General features: G+C 42.2%; 1 protein-coding gene across 11 annotated transcripts in view; it reads right to left on the bottom strand.

Moving 5' to 3' along the window:
* Positions 1 to 12,922, bottom strand: part of KLHL32 (kelch like family member 32) — a 130,851-nt gene that overhangs the window by 5,412 nt on the left and 112,517 nt on the right. For 9 of the 11 annotated variants that reach the window (XM_054821520.1, XM_054821518.1, XM_054821521.1 and 6 more), the window contains 2 exons: positions 12,164 to 12,890; positions 2,283 to 2,341 (listed from right to left, as the gene is read on the bottom strand). In XM_054821520.1, the coding sequence (XP_054677495.1) occupies positions 2,283 to 2,341; positions 12,164 to 12,890 (786 nt within the window). Of the gene's footprint in view, positions 1 to 2,282; positions 2,342 to 12,137; positions 12,891 to 12,922 lie in introns of those variants that run through there. The other 2 variants (XR_008576516.1, XM_054821527.1) reach the window with 2 other exon arrangements.

The raw sequence follows: 12,922 nt of genomic DNA, 5'->3' as shown, positions 1-12,922 counted from the left end.
CATGTTGGTTATAACACTGACTAGACATACTGGACTTTCAACATGTGGTTTACAGTTCTCACATTTAAATTCATTAATTTAATAGTATTTCTTGCTCTGTATTTTTTTCTGTTTAGCTAGCTCATCAGGTTTCAAAGCTTGTTTCTTCTTTATAATTCAGTAGCAAATCCTCCTTAAGCAAGACTATTAGATGTCTCCTTTGTATACAGCGCTAAAATTATCTGTACCAACTAGCTCTGTTATGAGAGAAGAGAGATTCTTCTACCTTTCGTTCTTCAGAAGCTTATTTGATCTTATCCTTGGGGAATGAAGCAACAAGGAAAAATAATTTCCTAAAGAATCTTCTCAAATGATTCACGTATTTGGTTTAACGCTAACCCTGTATTTGCGGGCACTTACAAAGTCACGTCCTTTTACATATTTTTCTTCCTGGTTAACAATTTCAAGACTTCTACCTGTTCAGGGGAGGGGCAAGAGGACACGGAAGAAGAGGAATTCAAGCACAGCATTTTAAACCTAAGAAAACAATTGCTCCTGCTACGCTTACCAAATCTAACAACCTGGCAATGGATGAGATTAATTTATTTAAGTGGAGGAAGTTAAAACCTGTGAGGAAATTCTGTGTGTTACATGTGCTACCGCTCGTGGTAACTCAAGAGCCTCCAATACTTCTGACTTTTCACCTCCACACTATATAGCTATACATTTCAATGTGTAATAGTTGAATATTAGGCATTAATGTTTGCATTAGTAGTCCAGTCTCTTAACACCAGACTATAGACACCATCTGCTTTGCAAAGCCTGCCTGCATCCCCTGATTATATCTTTAGCTTCCTCCACTGCAGTGCCTGCCAGGTGAGCCGCAAAGCACTGCAAAGGCAAAGAAACAGAGGGGCCTGGTGGGGTCATTTCTAATAAGCCGGCGTGTGAATACTAATCAGTGGTGGGGAAGCAGAGGTCACCCCAGCCGGCTTGTTGGCAGGTAGCTGTGTGCTCTGTGGCAGATGGCAGGCATTATCGACTCGCCACAAAGGCCTCGCGCAGAAGCAAGCGCTGGTGCTGAATGATAGAGTTATTGAGATTCTGTGCGAGATGCAAGCAGATGTGATGGTTTCCAGTACCCACCGTAAACAATATGCCAGCAGAATTTTTAAAAAGAGCTTGTGTGTACAAACACGAAGTGGACCTCATTTGAAGAATGCGAGCGCACACTTCATCTGTAACTCTTTACGTGCCAGACAGGGTTTCTCACCGTTGGCACAACACACTGAAGGAGCCCTGCCACTGGTATTTTGGGGTGCAACTTTCATGTCAGCAAGTAAAGACTCAAAGCAAAAGATACACAGTATCTAAAGAAAAGTGTCCCCCTCATAAGCAAAGTAAGATTGCTGCCTGTAATTACTACTTGGATTTAGGACAAAAAAAATCAGCATTTGTGCAACCAATGCATAAAACTGCACCTCAAAAAGAAAGAGGCAGGTGCGTCATTGCTTGCTTTCCGCTTCAGGACCCGTATGTGCTATGCTTTAAAAAGTGGGAACCACACAGAAGTATCTCCTGGCACAATTTGGTTCCAAATACAGCAATCAAAGCCCCTATCCTACAATCAGAAAAGTCAATACTCTTCCACGTGGGTATAAATCAGGCTATGCAACTCTGATTGCAAGCTTAGGACTTTTAATTCCTAATACAAGCAAGAGGGCATAACCATGCCCTAACCCTCTGAAATGGTTACTGAGCCATGCTAACCTAATCAAAACACATACATAATGTATGAAATAATCCCTAAAAGATATTTTAGGTGCTTGGGTAATGAAATGATAGGCACCCTTGCAGTCAGCAGAATAAGTCACGGCCAGGTAGTATAGTTCTGAAAGTATGCAGAAAACAAAAAGCCTGTATATGCAATTCAAAGCAGAAATGCCAATGACAGGAGCAGTTTTGTGACACTGACTTTGAGTATTCATTGCCCTGGGCTATTGGATTACAAAAAAATGAACAAGCAAAATAAATACTGATAAATACAGGGGATTTAAAGCACATTTCTGTATTTAATCTAGATGTTTTTAACACCTACAGGCTTAAAAAATATAATAAAAAGTCAGGGTCTCCATTACTCTGTTAAACTCACACATCAGTACAAAGTGAATTTAAAACACCACTAATTCAAATGGTCAGCATTTTTAGCCTTAAAAAAATATAAAAAAAATCATTGTATGTATTTGCTAAGAGATCTGTTTGAAGTAAAACATATGAGAAAAACACACACGACAGACACCCACCTGCTTGGGATCATAGACCATGAGCCTGTTTTGATACTGTGCAGTATTTGTTACTCCTCCTATGAAAGAGTTTATACAGGTTATATTTTTTCATATAAGCAAAACCAGGACCAAGATCAGGTACAGCAAAATAACCAATTCTAGGGTTCATTTGCTCGCATAATTATATTGCATACCACCACTTACGCTTACATTCCACTGCACTTTTTAATCTGCTTACAAGGTAATAAGTAGCACATTTGTCAAACATCTAGAAACATAAACCAGCAACAACAAACACCCACACCCACACACTTCCTCTGTATAGCTAATTCTATGGGCCAAAAATGAGATAAAAATTGATCTGTTTATAAATGACTGCGCATTCAGCTGTCGTCAAGACACGAAGATAAAACCCGGCCCTGTTCCAAGGAGCATGCAGCATGTGATGCTGTTTAAACGAGGAGGAGGTTGGCTTGCACTAGAGAGGAGGAGGAGGTCGAAGAGGAGTTCTGCCTATCCAGGAGTGTGACATGGGACACCACTGCCAGCTGGAAAGCATAGCACAACCCTGTGCAACTGCACTCACCTATATATTTGAAGGAAATTCTGTATTTAGTCAGTATTACAGAGAGAACATCTCCTGGTTGTCGGGAGGTTCCTCCATAGTGACCAGGAACAACACTAGTACACGCACCTTTCCATAATGTTTGGAAAGCAAGGTATAACCCAAGCAGATGCTGCAAACCAACTATTTCCCTCCACATAGTATATGTTTAATCTCCGATCGTCCTCTACTCTATTGATTTTAAATGGCAAATCTCACTCTGTAAATTGGTGGAAAAATTCTTCAGTCTCAAGTCTGTAATCTTACCAGCATAAACATGTTCTTGAGTGCGCTCAAGACTCTCAGGGCCATGATGTCACAGCAGCACTGCCACAGGTCCCAGTCTCCCTCTGTCATCGCCTTGGGCCCATGGGAAGGTGGGACCAGAAATACGCCTGCAAACTGCACCTCACCTTTCTTCTTACCATAAGGTCTGGACTTAACTAGGGCATGCCAGTGGCCACGCACCAGGGAAATTCATATTGCAGATAGACTACTTCTACTACAGTTTTAACAGCATGTGCCAATGCCGGACAAAATCCACAGCAATGAGAGGAAGGAATTTAATCTGTCATTACATTTGTTTATTCTTCGCTTTTTGCGAGGACTTCCCCCATTTCAGACAGAGCAGTGGCAGAGCTGCTTTCATGCCTGCCGGATGCGCTTATGGCTCAGTCATACTAAGGCCATTGTTGGTTTTTTTGCCTTTGATACCTGACCAGCCTCCCTGCTGAGGAATCCTCATTTTGCCAGCCTTCAGCTGCACCTGGCACAGCATTGCGGTTCAGAGCCATACTGTGATTTTGAAGCGACTCCCCTACCTCTCTCGTGTTATTTCAGGCTGTAGGGCGGTACTGGTGTGCATTCAAGTTAAACCAGAATCTCTGCTCCAGATGTGCGCCAGCTGTGCTCCAATTCATAACAGAGGCATAAGCGTGTGAAATAATAACTGGTCTTTCAGATGGTTTTGTATCAGCTGAGTGCTAGGAACATTTGGTCCAGAGGATCAGAATAAATCTAGTCCAAAGCAAAACACGTGAACTGTACATGGAGAAGACGTAGAGAACTGGGCACCAAGCTTTTGTCTGCTGATCTGCTTCAACTGGGCTGAACTACTTGCTAACATAGATGTACCCTCCGATCACTTCAAATAACTTGAGTAAGGCCAAGAATCTGACCAACAGATAGCAGAAAATATGGACAAGTCTATTCAAGAATCTTGTCTTCAACTGCAGGAGCAGGGAGGAGTAACACTGGTTGGTTGGGTGCATCTCGGCAAGCACCAGCCTGTACTGGGGCCCCTACACACAGGCGGCAGCACAAGCTCCCAGCTCACAGATGCTTACAGGCTACAAGAGAGCCAAAACGAAATGTAGTCTTTCCAAACTGTTTCCATCACACTAGACCACACACTGCCCATCGCAGCACATGTGAAGTACGCACACAAGAACATGCCTTGGAAAGCAATGACTGTTCCCATATCTAATCTCACAATCTGTTATTTGTCTCTACGCTGTTGTGCGGCCTTCACAGTGCTAGTGGTCATCAGCCACACGCACAAAACAATCTTTTCTAATATCTGTTTTGTAATTTGATTTTCTTTTACATAGTTATTTTCACTCCTAGAATAATGTTTAAAAATGAGATGTCAGATTAATATTTTGAAAAATAAAAATCATAGTTATTTGGATGATTACCTCTGGAATGTTAAACTACAGGAGGTGCATTGGAAACAACGCTGGGTCACATATTTCCATTCAGAAAGGACACCTTAATTTGGAGGGAAAGATGTGGAGGAAGAAGAGAAAGAAGGGGGTTGCTTTCTCATAAAATAATGAAATAATCAAATAAGCAAAATTATTTGCCTCTCTTCACAAAGAGCCCCTCATACCAAGCACACAGCTTACATTTTTTCCCCTGCAATATTGCTCATCTGTGGTGTTTTATCATTACATTCCTTTCACATACCGCTCTTCACTTTTAGATTAATCTGCCAAAATGAGATGCTAAGGATTTGCATACAGATTTGACTACACAAAAATAGATCTGGAATTAATAACAGTCTCTATATGTTTTAATTTCTTCTAGACTGGAGTACCCTTGCCTCCAGCAGTATTCTTGGCTTTGAAAGTCATCAAGCTGATTTGTCTGCTCTTAGGTTATGATGCCACATGCTGCTACACTGTCCCCTGCAATCAAAGTGCTCGCAGAGATAGATTCCATGCCTTCCCCTAACAAGTATATTTTATAGATTGGCAGTTTTGATCTCCCCTCCCCAGGGGGATAATCTGCATCTTAACAGGTTTCTATAGATACATCTGTCATTAAATATGCCATCTTATATCTGCATCAATTTTCAAACTCAAGTTCCTCCTAACTTTGAAGTGCTATAGCAAAAGTTTAAAATTTTCTGCCAAAATTCAAATTTAACAAGTCTGCAATGTCCTCTTGAACTATTTTTTTTTTAAATACTTCAGGCAGCTGGGAAAGGGCAAAAGAAGAGCAATATGTCTCTTAAAAAACATAGGAAAAGGGAAAAAAAGTTTAAATGGTACTAAAAATAATACACACTTTCTCAGAAAAAAATGGGGTAGTTCTGAGATAATTTCTTAAACTTCTCTGCAGTGCTTTCTATGAGGAAAGGAGAAAGGCAGGGAGGCATCATAACGAGCTTGATAAATAGTATTTAAAAACACAAGCCATGCTATTAAATTTGATGTTAAGCAATAGCAGCTAATGTGGTATTGAGTTAAGGAAAAAGAAAAAAAAAACGTCTGGCTGGGTAAATGACAGACAATTTACAGTTTGGTCAGCACTCGCTGGGTTTTATGAACTGAGAGCGATGATTGCACCGCTTTGAGATGAGCAGCTTGCTTTGAGGACTAGAGCTTCCAGGAGAGGAGGCAAGAAGCGCTCTCAGGACAAGCCTGTGTCTTTCTTGCACTTACAGCTTCAAGAACACACTCACAGGAAGCCCAGCATCCAACCTGTGGGCTTACAATGTTTTTACACTGCCGCAATCACTGCTGCCCACTCCCTTACAGGCTGTAAGCCCTGCTTTTAAGCCCTCCAAAACCCATACATTCCCAACTCATGCAACAGTGCCCCTCTACGCGGAGAAGTCCTGGAGGAGTCCAAGACCCACCTTGTCCAGCCCTTTCCCACATGCAGGAGATATTTTGGTTTGTTACAGTCCCCTAAACAGTCCACAAACTGCACTGAAAAGCACCTTCAATAAAGGCACCTCCAAAAATAGAAGGGTGGGAGGCAGTAGATTCAACACCATTTTCCCAATCAAAAATTTATAATCCATATTTATAACATGTCCTAGTCAGACCCCATATGACTTGAGAAATCTAATCCAATCCAAATCCCCCAGAAAATCTCACAACTCTCTCTAAAGTCCCCAAGTGCTAGGTTGCACGCACGAATCCGAGTTTGCTGGGAGACGTGTAAAACTACATGTTGGCAAAGAGCTCCCACGTGTATTTCATTCCAGCAAATCCAGGGAATATATAGAAACTCATGACATGCGCCCCAAGGTACCCTGCTATTTTTAAAATAGAAAATCTCTCCTCTCTTACGTGTCTGTGTGTTAAACACAAGATAATCCTTCCTCAACATGCAAGCCTTTTACTTTAGCCAGCCCAGGTGCAGCGAGGACAGCTGAGCTGGAGCATTTTCTCCCACCCTAAGGAGTCTGGTGGCAGCCACCTCCAGCAGCTCTAATTAACACTGTTCCACCTCGGATGCAATCCAGCTGCATACAAGAGGGGCACAAACCCTAGTTTGCTTGCAGGTTGGGTTTGTTTTGAAAAAAATCATTAAAACATGATGTTTACATTCAATCTAAGAAGAATCGATGGCATCAAACTTATAATGTACATGCTTGAAAGGTGTGAGAGCCATTATCTTTAATCAAATATAATAATGAAACTCTGCTCCATATACAGATTAAGACCTGGTCACTGAGGCAATTTTTACGTACTTGTTAAGCTCCTGTTCATGGTTATTTCTGTGCCACCTGCACTGCAAAACTTGATTTGGTTAGACACTGTAGATTCCTATTTATTCCAGATCTATTCTTCATAAAACAATTTTCTAGGCATTTATTGAGAAAAAAATTTTCTTCTCCTCACAACAAACAGCATACTGATAGTAAGGTAATACCTTCTCCCCCAAACCACTTGCAACCTCAGAATAATTCTCCAAGATATGTCACCTCCATCATTTCTTTGGTCAAAATCTCCAGTATTAAGGAAAAAATAATAATTATAAAAATAGAATCTTGAATTTTGAAAAAAAAAAGCTGTTACATATGAAGCAACTGTATGGGGTTGGCTTGTATACAGTCCCCCCCCCGCATACCCCCCAAGTTGAGTTTCCATGTGCATGACAAGATGTGATTTTTATCTTAAGGTCAGGCAACTTGGACCTCTGCAAAACAACAGCATAATACTTTGCTTTAGAGAAGATTTTTCATGTGCTAATCTCCTGAGCACTTGAGGCAGAGGGGAAGCCTCGTTATCCCCAACTGCAGGTGCAGGAATGGCCCAGAGCTGAACTGCCTGGCAGAGGTTCCGGGCCCTCTGTCCCCACAGGCACTACACCTATATGGGAGGAGGAAGGTTAACACGTATAGAAAAGTTGGTCCCCAGATTTGCATGTGCGCACCAGGGAGGATACAGGGAAACGGGCATAGTTCAAGTCCTTACTCTTATGGAAAATATTTCCCTGGTTTTGTGGGGAATGATTGTTAGTAATGTTGAACCCCAAAGGGTTTGGTGCATTTTGTTTCTTTTTCACTCAAATACTTCACTTTTCAAGCATGTGGCATGCATTTCGTTTGTGAAACGGGTCACGGTGTCAGATGTTAGCTGGGGCCTGTAAGATTCATATCTCTATAAAATTTCAAAACCATCTGCCCAATGCTGTACTGTCAATACAGAGAACTTATTTTAATGAATTCTCATCTACTTCTTAAAATAAGAAAATAAAATGCGGGCTGTGAAAAAAATTTTTAAAAAAAAAAAGATGAGAAAAAATAATGACACATATATAAAAACATGTTCCACAATATATGGAGCTCAGAAAACTCAAGAGCTGACACCGCTTGTGCTGACCAGAGGGTCTGACTAGTTCCAGAGTGTGGAAGGCTCCCTTCGAGATTCTGGCAGGTTAAAAACCCCAAAGGGGTGCTGGCAGCTTAGGAGGCCCTCTGTCACCTGAAACACCAGCGTGCTTACAGCATTTTAACACACTTCCCTTCCCTGCTGCCTTTGCCATGATTTTGTGCTCTATTATTTTTGATTCCTTCTTGTATTTGTCCCAAAGGAGCAGCAAAGTAAAGCTGACAATGAATCCCAATAATAATAATAGAAGCCCCTTAAGTCTAGTCAGCTTTTGATTAGCAAAGCCTTTAGAAGACAAGGGGCTGTAGCAGAGACACTGATGCTTTGGCAACAGAGTAAGTAAATGGTCTGTGTGTGAATTTTGATGACTCTCTCCACAAATACAAGGGCTAGAAGCTTATATTATCACTATTTAATTTATTCACTTACTAAAAAACTGGGCACATTTTCATGGTTACCTTGCCAGCTGGTAGTAGCAGACTGACTTTGAGAGCTCTTGCTGATGACCTGTATTTCCCCAGAAAAAGCAGCAGGGATACAGCTCAGAAACATCCCTAACTCAGAATAATTTTTTAATTACTTAATTTTAGGCCACATACTTCAAAATTAGGTTCCCTCCTGCAACACTGATTACTCTTATGCTAACATCTTGTATTTGATGACTAACAGTGGATTTTTTCAGCAGTGACTACTGATATTTTTGGAACAATAAAACATCTCTCCATGCTATCCCCCTGCCCCTGAATATAAACATAGTCAGCTACATTCTACCCCTAAGCAATTAATTAATAATAGAAAGCTAGCTACAGTTATTGCGTCTCTATCTACTTTTATTTATAAAATAAGTCTCTTCAATACACAGAACCCAGTTTTCAATCTGTGAGTACATAATTCAGATCAATACCCTACTGAAGTATTGCATAGTACGCTCTCGTAATTCATAACCTGTCAGAATCTAGCAACTCAAAACTGCTAAGCATTTTCTCAAAAACTATACAAAATACAACCAAAAAGCCCTGTCTGTCTTATTCCACTGCCAAAATATTGCTCTTTAGTGTGACTTTACAACTGAAGTTACGGCAGTAGCATTTTCAAGTATAAATGGAACAGTATTGATAATATTTTTTATTGTTTTGCCCAGTTTTAAAGAGTTCACCTAAATAGGCTTCCACTTACCTCCTCCCCTGATTCTACAGCTGTACTAGAGGCATATCCTTCAACACAGTATCACACTGCTTCATTATATAAATGCACATAGTATTTAAACACACAGGCAGACATGCACTTCATCTACGTAACTAAGTACATTAATTAATCCTCAGCATAATTTTCCCTTTCCTAGGATATCTAGAAAGATTAAAAGTAATCTTCAACCAGTCTCACATTTGACTTAAAAAATCCCTATCAAATACTTCCTTGTTTGTTTGGGTTTATTTCAGAAAAAAATGAAATTAAGAAATAAAAAAAATTACTTTTTTCATGTACTGGAGCAAGAACCACACTCTGATAGATGCTTCTAGTGCTTGTTCAATGATTTTATACAAATATGCTTAACACAATTTCCTAAAAAGCCCTGTTTTTCATAAATAGTGACTGATAAATGTAAACCACAAAAGTAAATAAAAAAAATTAAAAATCAAGACACTGCAGTAGTAGTATCCATGTATTTGAATTGCTTATCACAGACACACATCCCTCTCCACTGATAAAATAGGAAAGGTAGTGAATAACCAGGGTAATGCTCTGAACATGCCCAGCTGGTACCCTAAAGCAGAAGCCCTGTTTCTGTACTGTACCTGGGTCTCAAAGACCACCATGTGCACACTTCAGGATTAACACACAGCACAAACTCTGCAAGACTCCTTCAATGCCAACTGCTGAAGAAAGCGACCCAAAGCACCTGCCAGGGATCTTGGTGATTTTCTGCATTCTGTCATGCCTTTAATTCCAAAGCCACCATTCATTATATTAGTGTATATGTATAAAAATAGATACCTGTCACCCCCCCACCAGTGCTTGGCAATCCATTCCCATAAGGCACTTAATCCATACAGGCAGAAAGGTACATCTGCAAGTTGCTCTGCTAACCTAAATGGCTACTTTGAGAAGCACAGCAATGGCCTAAGTAGCTAACTTAATCTTTCATTGTGTTGGGTTTGCGTGGCAAGGTTTTGGTGGCGGAGGGGCTACAGGGGTGGCTTCTGTGAGAAGCTGCTAGAAGCTCCCCCTGTGTCTGATAGAGCCAATGCCAGCCGGCTCCAAGACGGGCCCGCCGCTGGCCAAGGCCAAGCCAATCAGCGCCTCTGTGATAACATATTTAAGAAGGAAAAAAAAAAACAGTTAGAGAGAGCTTTTGCAGCCGGAGAGAGGAGTGAGAAGATGTAAGAAACTCTGCAGACACCAAGGTCAGTGCAGAAGGAGGGGGAGGAGGTGCTCCAGGCACCGGAGCGGAGATCCCCCTGCAGCCCGTGGTGAAGGCCATGGTGAAGCAGGCTGTCCCCCTGCAGCCCATGGAGGAAGGATGAGGGGGTGTAGTGATTCCACCTGCAGCCCGTGGAGGACCCCACGCCGGAGCAGGTGGAGGCACCTGAAGGAGGCTGTGGCCCGTGGGAAGCCCACGCTGGAGCAAGTTCCAGGCCGGATCGGTGGACCCGTGCAGAGGGGAGCCCACGCCAGGGCAGGTTTGCTGGCAGGACTTGTGACCTCGTGGGGGACCCCACGCTGGAGCAGTTTGCTCCTGAATGTCTGCACCCTGTGAGAGGGACTCCATGCTGGAGCAGGGGAACGATGAGAGGAGTCCTCCCCCTGAGGATGAAGAAGCGGCAAAAACACCGTGTGATGAACTGACCGTAACCCCCATTCCCCGTCCCCCTGTGCCGCTGAGGGGGGGAAGGCTGAAGCCGGGAGTGAAGTTGAGCCCGGGAAGATGGGAGGGGTGGGGGGAGGTGTTTTAAGAGTTGATTTCATTTCTCATTCCTCTACTCTGTTTTGCCTAGTAATAAATCAGATGAATTCCCTCTCTAAGTTCGGTCTGTTTTGCTCGTGATGATAATTAGTGAGTGATCTCTCCCTGTCCTTATCTCGACCCACAAGCGTTTCGTCATACCTTTTCTCCCCTGTTTGGTGAATAAGAGAAGTGAGAGAGCGGCTCTGGTGGGCACCTGGCCTCCAGCCAGGGTCAACCCACCACACATTTATATATCTTTTCACCAGAGGCATCCCAGACCATATTAAAATCCTCAGAGGGCATCGACAGTGAAGATAGCAATCACTGATCGTTTTCCTCAAGGGCTGGCCCCATTTACTCATTAACTTCCTTGATAAATATTACAACTTCATAACTTTCCGTGACACACTTCTTACTCAAAGATGGACATTTTTCTGTCAAATCTCGTGTAGACAGCATTGACCTTATTCCAAAGTAACTAATACCAGAAAAGTTACTACAAAGACTGATGACACAATGTCCTCAACTCGCATCAATGTGCACACGTAAATTAAAAATTGTATCAAACTGAGTTGCAAATGATATGTTAGTTTAAGATCACAAGCCCTATACTTTCATCTACCTGTGCCGTAAAGCTATGATTACACTGAGGCAGTCCTGTGCACTTGTTATGGACAGCTGTGCATTATTTCTAACGAAGGTCATCTTGGCCTGTTCCAATATCCTGAAGAGCAAGTGGGAGCAATTCATACATGTGCCTTCAAGCCCTGGATCGACATAAGCCAACAAGCACTTAATTCTATATTTCATTATCAGGAATAACTGCAGGGGTACCAGATCATACTACAGAAACTGGGGCTTGTTTTTTTCTGTTTAGGACGCACACAGAATTTGTCATTTGAAATTTGACCAAAAGGGCATTATCATTCCAATTCACTGTGATTTATGAATGGCAGCTGGAGGTAGCACATATGATATATGTAGCTTTGAAACACAGAGAGATATTTAGCAGACAAAAAATATTGTATAGGTACGTTATGCTCCTATACTTCTAATCAGGCTTGATTGTATGCTTCCAGGCTTAAATTCTTTGAAACACCCATTTCCTAAGACAAAAGTTATCCTGACCTATAAACCAAAGAAAATTTATTAGTTTCATTCAAGACAGTATTTTGGTATTTTGTTAGTACCTCAAACTGTGTGAAACGTTTTCTACCTGATATCCAAAGAAGACCATCCACCACATATCCTGCATGGCATGAGAGTGATCGATCAAAGGACTGTACAAAGGTCCACTTGTTCTTCTTGGGGCAATAGCGTTCCACTGTAGGTAACACTTGACGCAATTCATTTCTGCCCCCTACCGCATAGAGGTACTCGTCCACTGCTCCCAGCACAAAGTGTTCCCGACAGTTCTTCATTGGAGCTATCTCAGCCCAAGAGTTAGTGCGGGGGTCGTATCGACAGGCAGTTCTCACCGCACAAGTGCGCCCGGTGGAGTGCTCTGCCTCTCCACCAGCTACAAAAAGAAAGTCTCCCATGACGGCAACACAGTGGTGGCTTCTCCCTACAGGCATAGGTGCCAGCTCGCTCCAGTTTGCAATCCCTGCAATATGAACATTCTCTTGATCTACCGGATTGAAGTATCGCAATTCCTTCACTTTACAGATTTCACGTTTCTTCCCACCAATAATGTAAAGAGTGTCTGACTGGAAGCGAGGTTTTGTCCTTCTGGTTTGCCAAACTGGCTGTGCATAGATGCTCTGGTGGTAAGCCAAGGCCTCATTAATAAGTGCTGTCGCAGTTTCACTAGCTTGGACAAGAGGATGAGAAAGAGCCACGGTATGCAGTGTATCCACATCCATAAGGCCAAAGCGGACATACTGGAGAAGTTCATCCATGTACTGGTAGCGGCAGTTGTGTTCCAACCACCTCACAGCCAGCTAAAAGTGGGGGGAAGGAAGGGAAAAACAAG

Source organism: Grus americana, chromosome 3 (genome assembly GCF_028858705.1).
Source record: "Grus americana isolate bGruAme1 chromosome 3, bGruAme1.mat, whole genome shotgun sequence".
NCBI classification, from domain to species: domain Eukaryota; kingdom Metazoa; phylum Chordata; class Aves; order Gruiformes; family Gruidae; genus Grus; species Grus americana.
Note: the sequence above shows the minus strand (reverse complement) of the source record. Positions and strands in the feature narration are given on the sequence as shown.